The sequence below is a fragment of the Vidua chalybeata genome, chromosome 16, assembly GCF_026979565.1.
Source record: "Vidua chalybeata isolate OUT-0048 chromosome 16, bVidCha1 merged haplotype, whole genome shotgun sequence".
In the NCBI taxonomy this organism is placed as follows: domain Eukaryota; kingdom Metazoa; phylum Chordata; class Aves; order Passeriformes; family Viduidae; genus Vidua; species Vidua chalybeata.
In genome coordinates, this window is record NC_071545.1 from 12,727,311 (window position 1) to 12,739,846 (window position 12,536).

At 42.0% G+C, this 12,536-nt stretch overlaps 1 protein-coding gene across 1 annotated transcript in view; it reads left to right on the forward strand.

The window, feature by feature from the left end:
• SDK1 (sidekick cell adhesion molecule 1) overlaps positions 1 to 12,536 on the forward strand; it is a 383,801-nt gene that overhangs the window by 240,301 nt on the left and 130,964 nt on the right. Inside the window, exons 9-13 of the mRNA XM_053957811.1 lie at positions 4,152 to 4,346; positions 5,542 to 5,658; positions 5,909 to 6,076; positions 8,034 to 8,136; positions 9,212 to 9,388. Of these exons, the coding sequence (XP_053813786.1) occupies positions 4,152 to 4,346; positions 5,542 to 5,658; positions 5,909 to 6,076; positions 8,034 to 8,136; positions 9,212 to 9,388 (760 nt within the window). The remainder of the gene's footprint in view (positions 1 to 4,151; positions 4,347 to 5,541; positions 5,659 to 5,908; positions 6,077 to 8,033; positions 8,137 to 9,211; positions 9,389 to 12,536) is intronic.

Consider the following 12,536-nt stretch of genomic DNA (forward strand, 5'->3'; position numbering starts at 1 on the left):
TGCTTTTCTAGAAGGAGTCTTTGCAAACTGTGTGATAAGCAAGTGTGTGTGTTAAGGGAGCTGTGGCTGATTTGGAATTTCAGAAGCCTATGATGAGATCTCTTACAAAAAGCTCTTACGGAAATAAAGCAATCAGATGATAAGAGACAATGTCTTCTTGCTCATTAATAGCTTTTTAAGCAAAACACTGCAGGACTTGCTGTCAGTGGCGTTCCCCAGGAGCCCATCTGCTCTCTCAAATATTTTTCATGAATTAAAAAAAAAAAGACAACCCAACCCAAAACCTGGAGGAATCAGAGAGACATGAGGTTGAGTTCAACTCTTCCTTCTACCCTCACTTTTTCTCTGAGCAATTTAGTTCCCAAGGGGGTTAATGGGGCACTCATAACTATTTTCAGTGGAGATATGGGAACCCTTATTAAAAAAAATTAATTATTTCTGTTCAGCTAGTGCACATCTGATTTGCTAATGAATGTGGTGCAGGAGAATGAAAACCTGTTTCCCTATGGATTATTTTGTTGAGTATCTATAATACATATAAGGGGCAGTACTAGAATTAAACACAGAGGAATTTTGATGCATTATTACACAAATCTAGCAATTGCCAGCACTTTAAAAGAGGGTAAATGAAGATTGCTGCCTCTCTGCTCCGAGCTGGGAGAACAAAGCACTGGGGAAGCTGCAGAGCTGCCCTCTACCTTTGCTACAAATGGAAGACAGATTGTATTTCCCCTAGCCCCATCAGATTGTGTGCACAAAGCCCATTTGCCAAGACTTCGTGCACTATGGATGTGTGAGAGACAGATTAATTTCACAGTATAAGCAGAGATTAACTGTAAATAAAATTGCAACTTGCAGCGACCAGCTCCCTGCTCCCTGTAATGGAGTTTCAGGGTATCAGGCCACAGGAACCAGGCTCTGCTGTTTATCTTCCAGCAGTGGCCGATGCTGCCTGAATGTTCAATGGGTTTCCTTTAAATGCTCTTTCTGATTTGCCTGTGGAAAGTTTCGAGCTGCAGGCAGTGGTGGTGGTGTCTGGGGAGCACAGTTAATTGGACTTCAGTTCTACCTGTTTAGAGAAGTAGATGGAAGAGATGCTTTGGGGATTCCCCAGTAACTCACTGGGATCTAGAGGAGGCGGTAAAAAATAAATAACAAAGATGACACAGTGAATATTCTGAGTCTTTCATCGAGGTTCTTAAGTAAAATTTGGCAGAGAGTCAAGCAGCTGTTTCACAGATGGAGGAGCTGAGCCTCGGGTTCCTCAGTTATTTGCCCAAGGTTACAGAAGAAGTAGCAAAGCCAGAACCAGCGTCTCTGTTTCCTGCCTTCCCTTCTCCCCCCTGACACTAGATTAATTTGTCTATGAAAAATGAATAGTGCTGCACACAACTGAGAAATAAGGTTATTTTATTTATTACTGCCAGTCTTTTAGGCCACTCTCACCTCCTGAGCAGCAGGGTTGGGCCGATACTGCTTGGAAAGGTAGAGTGCAAAAGGTCTTTAAAGTGTTTTCTTCTCTTCATAATTTTTTCACCAGAAAAAAGCAAAATTCCTCTGGGTGGATGTGTGGAGAGGAAAGGTTGTGGGCTGGGTAGAAGATGAGAAAAGCTGGGTTTAACTATTTTTTACAGCCAAACAGGTAGCAAAATTAGAAGAGAACGTATGTACAACTTGGAAGACAAATCTCTCTGGAAAGATCACCAAAGCCCAGATGAATGCTGCTGACAGGCATCAGAGTGCTCAGATAAGATCCTATTATTCAGACTCATAACTTTGAGTGGAGGAAGATACCCGTAACTGAAACGTAGAGAAATAGAGATGGTAATATTCAGTTTGTCAGCTGAGTTGGTGATAGGAAGGTGTATCTCACAGTGATTATAGGATTAGAAGGTTTGCCAATACTGTTAGTAGAATGGGATTTATGGAATGACACCAGTGTTAAAGGTTTGAGTGTTCTGAATGCAGGATTTCATTATTTCCTTGGTGCCTATCAAGTCTAATGTGTGGGAAAATGGAGCTGCTATTATTTAAACTTGAAATAATTTCCAAGCTTCTCAGCATCAGGAGAACTATTCCATTTTGCATCATCTGTTTCTTCATTACTCAGTGATAATTTGTATTTGCCCAGGAGGATTTTCAAGAGATGAATAACACTCTCACCGAGAATTGTGAACATTGAAATTTACGCTAATTCTGTATATGGGCTGTTGTATGAAATTTAAATTATGCCTATTGCAAGCTCCTACATCACGTCTATTCTCTATCAGACAATGCACTTCTACATAGTGGGTTTCTTCCTGAGATGATTATCTGCACTATGAGTACATTTTATTTTATCAGCAGAACAAAAGCATCAGAGGTGATTGAAGTAAATGATAGGTGTTTATAAAAGTAACAACAGCAATTGGATGTTGTTTTTCAGTCATTTCCATACATTGTTTGTACATTCCTTCCAGAGTTAATACAGCTTTTGTCTGTATAAAGAGAATAAGTATGCTGAGAAAATATGTGAATGGAAGCATCACACAGTAGTATTTAACTCTGGGAGTTTTAAAATTATAATGATGATTATATAGATCTTCCCATGGCACTTTAACTCTCGGAACATCAAGTAACTGCCAGCATTGCAGTGAAATTCATTGTCTGCAGATGCTCAATTCATCAGTGACATCCCAACCTCCATGCTTCGGTGACACTTCTTCTCTATTTGGGCAAATTTCACCCCCCCCATGAATTTAAGTTTGTGGTCTCTTACCTTATTACAAGAAATAGTGTAGGTCTGAGGCTTTAAGTGAAAAGTGTTCAAAAACACCCCAAGTGCTGTGCCAGTTCTGGGCCCTCTATTCAGAAAGGCATTGAGGGGCTGGAGCGTGTCCAGGGAAAGGAACGGAAGGGTTTGGAGTGGAAAAGGAGAGGCTGAGGAAGCTGGGGGAGCTCAGCCTGGAGAAAAGGAGGATCAGGGGGGATCTTCTTGCTCTGCACAACTCCCTGACAGGAGGCTGTAGTTAGACAGGGGTCAGGCTGTGCTCCCAGGGAGCAAAGGGCAGGATGAGAGGAAATGGTGTTAAACTGTGCCAGAGGAGGGTCAGGATGGACATCGGGAAGCATTTCTTCACAGGAGGGTTTGTCAGATACTGGAAGGGGATGGATGTCCAGGGAGGTGATGATCTTGGAGGTCTTTTCCAGTCTTAATTACTCAATGATTATCCAATAATGTAATAAAATACCTGCCTCACTTCTGATCTCTGCACAGAATCCCCAGCATTTGATCCAGTGGGGATTTCTGGGATGTAAACATAAAACATTGTCTGATATGAGCAGTGGGATGGGAACAGCTGTCTAAGACTGTTCTAGGCCCCTGACATCTCTTGAGGAAAAGAGAGTCCTACACTATTTGTGTATAATAAATTTACAGCCACTTCATCCCAGGTGACAGGGACATGACAGCAACAAAAATATGTGTGAAATAACTGTGTCAGGGTTTGTGGAACATGCACATGAAAGAAAACAGGAATAAATGGGACTGTAAGTTTTATCTAGGCTAGGCATTTTATTTCTCTTTATGCCTGCTTTTTTCAAATAGCAGGTGAAGCTTGAGACTGAGTGAAAATAATAATAATTTAAAGCTATCTTATTGTTGGCAATATGTTGTTTGTACATTTGCTCAAACTAAGCTGCTAAATTGGGACTCAAGTACAGCCATGTGAGCACTTCATTTTTCATGTGTAATTTGCCATTTCCTTTGTATTTCAGCTATCTTAGCTACAGAAGCATAGAGGAATCTTATTTGGGATGGAACAGCCTTACAGACTGGCTGTATTGCCACACTGCTGCTGTTTAAGGAGCATGATTCTAGCTTTCAACATGAAATTGCTCCAAATCTTATTTTGTAGTAGCATGAAATATGATTGGGTGAAGAAAGTAATTTGATAACATGTTTTCTCAACATTCCCCCTTAGTATCTGTTAGTTTTATTCCCTCACGTCCTGCAGTGTGTTATTACCATTGATAATGTGAGATGCAACCTCCATTTATCTAAAGCAGCTTGGAAAAAATACAAATAATTGGCGTAGAAAGACGGGAAAACAGGGATATGACCTAAAACATGCTCTGCAAAGACTAATAGTGATTTGTTTTTGCTTGAGCAGGCGTTCCCATCCCCACCCTGGTGTGGTACAAGGACTCAGTTCCCCTCAGCAGGCTGGAGAACCCCCGGTACAAGGTGCTGCTGAGCGGGGGGCTGCGCATCCACGCGCTGCGGCCGCAGGACGCCGGCATCTTCCAGTGCTTCGCCAGCAACCAGGCTGGGGAGATCCAGACCTACACCTACCTGGATGTCACCAGTGAGTGAGGAGTGCTGGCACGGGGTGGAGGAGGTGTCATCCCTGTAGGTGACCCCACACCCATCGCCTTTCTCAGAGCTGCTTTGGCTCAACCCGCAGAGCTCTGAATTCTTGTCGAGGGTAGCTGCCCCAGCTGTAAGGAACTCCAAAATGCCCCTGTGGCCTCAGCAATCTGCTGAATCATGTGGAAAAGCTCTCCGTGACATCAGGAGAGCTTGGCTTGAGGTGAACTCCCCTATTTCACATGGCAACAAGAGATCTCAGTGAAAAGAAAAAAAAAAATTAATTGTGAAATACTTTTATCTTTCCTTCGTTTCCTTCCAATTTCCACTCTAATGTAATTCCATTCTGAACTTGAGCTACTGCTTCATGATTGTGCATGCTATCATTTTATTTGCCTTTGTCTGCAACTGCATTTGGTCAGGGAAAAGAAAGAAAGTTCAAGTTAAATGTGTTTTTTGGCCAAAGAGTCAGATTAAATGGTTTTGTTAATGAAGTGCATGCTTCTCTATGGAAGAATTACAAATCCTAGTAGTCTCTTTTAACAATGATTATTAACAGTCATTTCTGTAATATTAAACTTCCTTCAGGAAGCTGATTTTTAGCCCAAAAGCACTTTGCACATACTGACCAGAATTCTTACTGGCCTCAGAAAATAAATCAGCCCCAGTTCAATATAGATCTAGGAAACTGCAGGAAAAAACTGCAATAAAATGCAACTGGGGGAAAATAAGAGAGAAAGAAACTTAGAAAATGTCTTGGATAAGGCTCAGGTTCTAAATTCTTTTGGCTGACATTTAAGTTTCAAAGTTAATGCCTCTCTCAAGTTGCGTTTCATCTTAAAGAACTGTGTTATGAAGATGAAGGAAAATAGTTTTGTTTATCTAGATTTCTCAAGTTCCCCCCAAACACTCATTTTGAGCTTTATCTTCCTTTTTCTTTAACCTATCTTACTTGTACAGGTACAAGCACTGATAGATTTTTATTTTCTGTGTAGGTAATAAACAGGATTAGGCAATTCCTGGGAGATGAATAAGAAAAGGTTACAGTCACTGCTGAAAGATTTTCATGTCTTATTGCCATGTCCTTCTCCATGATCATCTCTATAAAAGTGGATGTAAAGTAGTCCACGATATCAATTAAAGGATCTTTCTGAGAGGTGAGGCATTGAGTTGGTTTGAATTTTTTATTCTAGACATCAAGCCAGCCTTTATCCAGCCCCCAGAGGACACCACAGTCACGGAGGGGATGACTGCGGTACTGACCTGTGAAGTTTCAGGAGCTCCACGACCTGCCATCTCCTGGAAGAAAGGTAGCCAGTTATTAACGTGTAGAAGAGCTGTAATCCCCATTTTCCTGTCCATTCCTGTCGCTGAGATCCTGTGGATCCAATCAGTGCCTCTTTCCCCCTTCCCCTGGCCCCATGAGCAGCGGGTTTGCTGTGGGGCCATCACGAGCCGGCTGCCTGGGCAGGACGTAACATTTTTGGGAGAGCTGGAATTGCAGTCCCTGATCCCTGATCTGCCTGACACTAACCATGCTGCTTCCCCTGTGTGTTTCAGGAGAGCAGATCTTAGCCAGTGGCTCGGTGCAGATTCCTCGCTTCGTTCTCCTCGAGTCTGGAGGGCTCCAGATAGCGCCCGTGTTCCTGCAGGATGCTGGCAATTACACTTGCTGTGCAGCCAACTCTGAAGGAGCTCTGAATGCTTTTGTGATGCTGACAGTGTGGAGTAAGGATAATGCTTTGTTTAAAGTCTAACTTTAATCAAGTATTAATCAGTTTTTGTTGTATGCTCAAGAAATTTTCATTAGTAATTATGCTTTTCTCGTTAATAGCATTACTTGTATGATTTAATAGGAATAATGTGTCTATTTTAGGAAGCCTATCACAAATACCCTTTTTGTTTGGAGAATTATGCATATAAATCTCTATTTTGTGAAAGGAAGTGTATTTAAATAGAGCTTCAATCACAATTACAGTTTTACTCATGTTTTGCTTTGGTGTCTCGCATTGCAAGTCTGAGCTTTTAATTTGTAGATGGTTTGGCTGGTTTCAGGTGGTTTCTGCCTCCAGGAGTCTGCAGGCAGCACAGACCAGTCTGTGCTGGTACTGAGACGGGCCACAGTCACAACAGATAGGATTTTCCTCACACTTTTGTATTTTTTGTGGCTCTGGGTGCTGTTGGAAGCCAAATCAAAGTGCAGCAGATTTCAGCTAATCCCTCCCACTGCAGACTGGTGTGAGACAGGGCATCCTATGAAATGGTTTTGTCATCCACCTTTTTCCCTTGATCTCTATATTTTTATATTTCTTCTGTTGAGGAAGTGAGTCTGATCCAAGAGGTTCACCTGTGTAACTCCTAAGTGAGTTCAATTGAAGGGTAACATGGTTTTTACTACTCAAGGTACAAAATAATGATCCCTGAGCAGGGACTAAGAGCAACTGAAAATAATGAAGATGATGAGGATTAATACAGAAGTGTTGTGGCTTCTCTCCAGCACTTGAAGTGCTGATTGTGCTGCTGATGTGTGGTGCATATTTGGCATTTATTAATCCCCAAACTCTGCAAGCTAAATCAGCCACATTTTTCCTTTTGAAATTGGGAATACCTGAAAACATTCCTGGCAGTAACTGTAACATATTTGTGTCATGTGGCCATCATGTTTGTGTCTTATTGACAATATCAAGTTGGTAGAAATTTCAGGATGCTGTAAATTGAATGATATCCAGGTGTATGGATCAAGTAAAGGAGATACTTCCCATTAATTCTCAAAGCTGTGGTTCTTGCAGGTATTAAAGATAGTTCCTGTTCATTGTACTGCATGAGGGGAATAAAAGTGAATATAACCTAATGTTTGTGTAGCAACAGCACCATTATAAAGCCAGAAGCCTTACATAGGTGCATCAGGAGTAATGCTAAAAATTCCATGATTCAGAGTCAGCTTTTGATTTTGCTGATGGTCCCTTCTTGTGCATCTCTCAGTAGAGATTATCTCTGTAGGGATTTGAGACTTATTAACATTATCCACATATCTCCCAAGCTCATCCTGATTGTCTCCCTGCCTCAGCTGACGCTCTCTGCTGCTGCTCCTGTGTGTGACACATAATGGGATCTTTCACACCGGATCAGGTTGCTGTAGTTACAGCAATTACTGTGTTCTGAGCCTCTAGGAGGGGCTGGAGTAAGGATGTTCTGAAACATTTAAGTAAACAACGTCTTTCTGATATGGAAGATTTTTCTTCCAGGAGCTCCTCCACTGTCCTGGAGTTGATGAGGTTGTAGGGTGCTGGTTTTTTTTTCTCGGTTTTTTCTCAAGTGTGTTTTCCTTTGCACAGATTTTCCTTGGTCTTGTTTGTGTTTTTGAGTGCGGCTCATTTCCTGACTCAGTGTTTGCTTCAACTCCCTGAGTTGCCTTGACAGACACCTGCACAAGCCAAGGGAGAGTTTGGAGAGCTTTACCATTCTTCTCCTCTGGGCTTAACTCGTGCCCTGTGCTGCTGTGCCTCTCCGCACCCCACCGCGTGTCACCGGGGTCACAATATCCGTAGAGGAAGAGGAGCCTTCACAGCAGAGGCTTGAAGAGCAGTGCCCCTCTTGCTTTGAATGACAAAGGCTCGGTGGCTGCTCTCTGAGTGAACAGCCAAGGCAAAAGGCTGTAATTTCACCTGAGCTGTGCTCCTTTCAGATCGCACTTCCATTGTCCGCCCTCCCGAGGACAGCACGGTGATCAAAGGCACCACAGCCACGCTGCGCTGCGAGGCCACGCACGACCCCAGAATTTCAATCAGGTTGGTGGTGGCACTTCTTGGTTGTGTGGTTTATCCCAGTTTCATTTTCTAAGCTGCATGAATAGCATTAGGTGAAAAGTTTTGGGACCCCAGATTTTCACACCAAACCCCTGATTACTGCATTAAAAGGTTGTACACTGTATCATTAATCATAGAAATCCCATCTTCCATTTCAGCCTTATGTATTATTTACAATGAGCTATGTTCCACTTCATGACTTCAATATAGCCTTCCATGATTTTACTGTCAAGGTTAATACACTATCAATAAAACCAACTTGTCAGAGGCTGATACTTAATGAGAGTAAAAGCCAAAGAGAAGGAATAGGATTTCAGAAGTGTTTACTCTGGGGTGCATAAAAGCCACACCAGAGATGCCCATGTTTTTGGAAACAACTCAATAATTTGGGCTTATAGTCTGTTCTAACAGTGTAAAGGAAACCAGAATTTGTCTGGGCTATTAAAATTTGAATTAGAGCATTTAGACAAACTCAAAACTTGAAAATAAATTTGCCATGAAAATTAATGTAGTCTGAATGCAACATAAATGAAATAAAATGCAAGGAAGAGCTTGGAGACTGCTTGAAGGGTGAACTGCAGAAAGAACTTTGGAAAGAGAAATATGGGAATAAAAATTCAGAGGTGGGAAATTGAGTCTGTGGGCTCTCCACACCTCTGTGACATGTTGGGAGGGGTGTTCTTGATATATGAGCTCTAGCAAACCTTCAACAAGTTTCTGATCCTGGCAGCCCAATGTTACAGAGCTGGCCAACACCCACCACATACTGCAGAGTTTATGTTCTGGTGGGGGTGAACTTAAGAACTTGGATGTGTATCAGTACTCCATATTTTCCTTGTAAAATACTTAATATCTTGGATGGAATTACATTTTTTATTCTGATCGCTTGATCTAAAACTTGAATTTGTAAAAGGCACTGCTCTTGAAAGCTGCTGCAGGGGCCTGTCATTTTTAACATGTGATGACAGGAGTTGATCCCTTCCAGCAAAGTTAAAATAAATCTATTCTGGTGCTCTTACAAGTAAGTGATCAATAACAGAAGCATTGTAATACTCAGGTACCTTTGGAAGAAGGACAGTGTGGTAATAAATCCATCCAGCAGTTCCAGGATCACAGTAGAGAAGGACGGGACCCTCCTCATCAGCCAGACGTGGTCGGGTGACATCGGGGACTACACCTGTGAGGTCGTTTCTTCCGGAGGGAACGACTCCAGGACAGCTCGGCTGGAAGTGATGTGAGTACTCCAGCTTAAATATTCCCTGCACTGGGTTTCAGACACCCTCAGGTATTTTTCTAACATTTCATTCTAGGTGTTGTGGAGAGTCAGCAGTTCTGATTTTTTTGGTGTGGGGCGTTTTTTAAAGGGAAATTTAGGCTGGTTCATTGCTAATGAAATTGCTTTGAAATGCTCTGATCTCATGGCTGAGCCTGCGTTGAGCAGGAGTTTGGACCAGAGACCTCCTAAGGTCCCTTTAGACCTGGCTCCTTCTATCACCCCATGCTGTAGGGCTTTCCCATAAGCCCAAGTGCTGTGCTGTGATGGCAAGGTTTAAAAACAAGAAAATGTTTTCTTCCTTTTAGTATTTTTTCCATTAAACACTTATCAGAATAGCTGCTCCCTGGATGGGCATTGCTTACTCCTGCATTCTCTTTATACATCATTTTTCAGGAAAAAAAAATATTTGTATGTATGACTTTCTTTATTCCTATGGATCTTTAAAAATAAAAACAAAAAAAAATGTTTAAAGTGCCATTCAGCTCTGAAAAAGGATTATAAAAATGTCATTACATGGTTCCATATTTTCTATTTCTGTCATTCCACTGGGGTGAAGTGCACTTCCATTTTATTTTTATCACTAAAAGCAACAGCTGTGGGTTTGGTACATGTGTGGAGCAGATCAAATGAAAAAAAAAAAAAAAAAAAAAAAGAAGGTAATGTTTTATGTAGAGTTATTTATTTATTTATTTACCCGAGTAGTACGCACGCTTTAATTTAACTAAATTGCATCTGTTTCTGCTGGTCATGCCTGATGTCTCTGAGAAGATGGCAATTGTGTGGTTGGCAGTGTAATGAGTTCACCTCTGAGATTTGCTGTGCAGAGGGCTGTTTGATACAGCATCATTCTGACAGTGCCAAGGCTCCATCAGATGCCCATTTTCCGAGAGCGGTCATACATTCTTTTTCTAATTAAGCACTCCTCAGCTCTCCTCCCGGAGTGCATTTTACTGCTGGTTGGAATCCAAGAGCAGAAGACAATTCAGAATATATTGCAGCTACATATCCACGCTCGCTGTTCTCTGAGGCGGTTTTTGAATGGAGGGCAGAAAAATCACAGAGTAAAGACTGAAAAGAATGTTAAAGCTTGGACTTTGAAACAAAGCCATAAATATGTGCTAAACACTTCAGCAGCAGGATGGTTTCCTAATGCTGAACAGCAAAAGCTGCCCTGTGCAGCCCAGTACAGCACAGGGAATTGGATTTACTTGCAGTTCCCCACTGACCACTGAGGAGCTTCTTTTATGGTCCATAAAATCTGGGCTAGAGTTGGTTGGGAGAGGCTCGTCCTGTGTGCCCTGCTGAGGCACCCCAGCTGTTCCAGCTGTGTTGGCTGGCTCTCCATGCACTGGGACTGCCTCTTAATCCTGCCTCTCTACTTCCTTTGATGTTCTGTTGCTGATCGCCCATCTCCTGTTTTTCCTGGAGGAATTAAAGGAATCTATCAGACCCACTCTTTCAGAGGAGTCAAGTAACTGATAAGTCACTCAATAATACCTTGAGTTGTGACATTTCATTTCAAAGCAGGGCTGCAGGTAGTGCAATACTGCCAGAAAACATTGCATTTCCTTGCAGCTTTCATCATTATCGTTTGGCTCAGCAGCACAGATCTGCGAGGAAGAGAGATACACAATACAACAGGAGTGAAATGAAGAAGAAAATATGTGGAAAGGAAACGTCTGAAGTGAAGCTTAAATTAAATTCCAGCTTGTATAGGAATGACAGATCTATAACATTCCCTGTTCTCCAGGATAATTCCCTCGTGCAGAGCATCAACAAACGGGGCATGCACATTCCCATCGATGAGCACTTACACTTCAGTGCCTTGAGCAGCACCAATGGCAGACAAATGTTCAAAGGAGGCCTCTCAACCAGTTACAGACTGGAGCAGCCACCAATGGCCTTGCCTGACAATTCCAGATCTCCCCCCACCTTTCCACCCCCCAGGAACCAGGATGTTCCTCCTCCACCTCTGTGCCCATCAAGAGGAGTTTCCAAAGACACAAATAAGTTTGTTACTGATTTCTGTTCAAACTGATTCAATTGAAAACTGTCGACCTTCAGGTTATTTAATCTCTGATGGTCCAGTTTTCAAATCTCTGAAAAGAAGGAAAGAAAACTCTCTCTTCCTTTGCCTGCCCTTGTTGGAAGCCAGGCTTGGGGACAGTGGTGGTGTTCCTTGCAGGAAGAACCTGCACGGATAGCACGGCACAGATGCATTGGTGCTGCAGGCAGGATGGATCATCTTCCTCAGCATGAAAGAAGAAATAAAATATTTGCAAAGGAAAGCCAGAAAACTAATGAAGAACTTGCTAAAGTGCAGCCAAAGGTTACCTTGCTCATCAATTTTGCACTGATGGTACTTGGGCACAGAAACTAATTGCTAGTCAAGATACTCTATTCGTTCATTTGTCTTCCCTCTAAATGTGTTTATTCTCCATGTACATCACTTGATTTGATTTGCATGAGATAAAACATTTGCAAGTGATGTTTCTATTCTGCAAGAGATAGATTTTAATTTTACACTGACTTTGTTTTTCTCCTAGTAGAATTTCTCAACTGTTTATCAGAAGCATTTGGTGATGAGCCCCCTGCTTCTCTCACATCCCTGAAAGTCACAGGGTTTGAGTCTGAAAGTAATTGCATGTTATGAAACATCCCAGCTTCATTTAGCTTACTTTTATAGTCCTGTAAACACTAGCCTGAAATACATACAGAGGAAAAAAGACTTGTTCCTAAAGCTGCAAAAGCTGAGTTATCACCATGTATCACTCACCTGATGAGAAACTGTGCTGATTCCAGCTCAAAATGTCCTGAGGATTCTCGGGATGTATAAAATATTCAGAATTACCACTATCTGTGCCTGATGATACCCACTGCTCAATATCAGCCTGTCTGCAGCCCATGCTAGAGGATCTCTTTGTTGTATGAATGTGACTGCAAAGTATGGTAATGCTGCATTGTTGGAAAATCAAAGCCCTCTACAAGGCTCTGTTATGTCACAACATATAGTAACATCTTTTAGGCTCTTTTTCTATGCAAAAATATGGGAAGGACAGTGTAATACAAAAATAGGCAATTTATTCCTGGCAGCAAGTTCATCTTC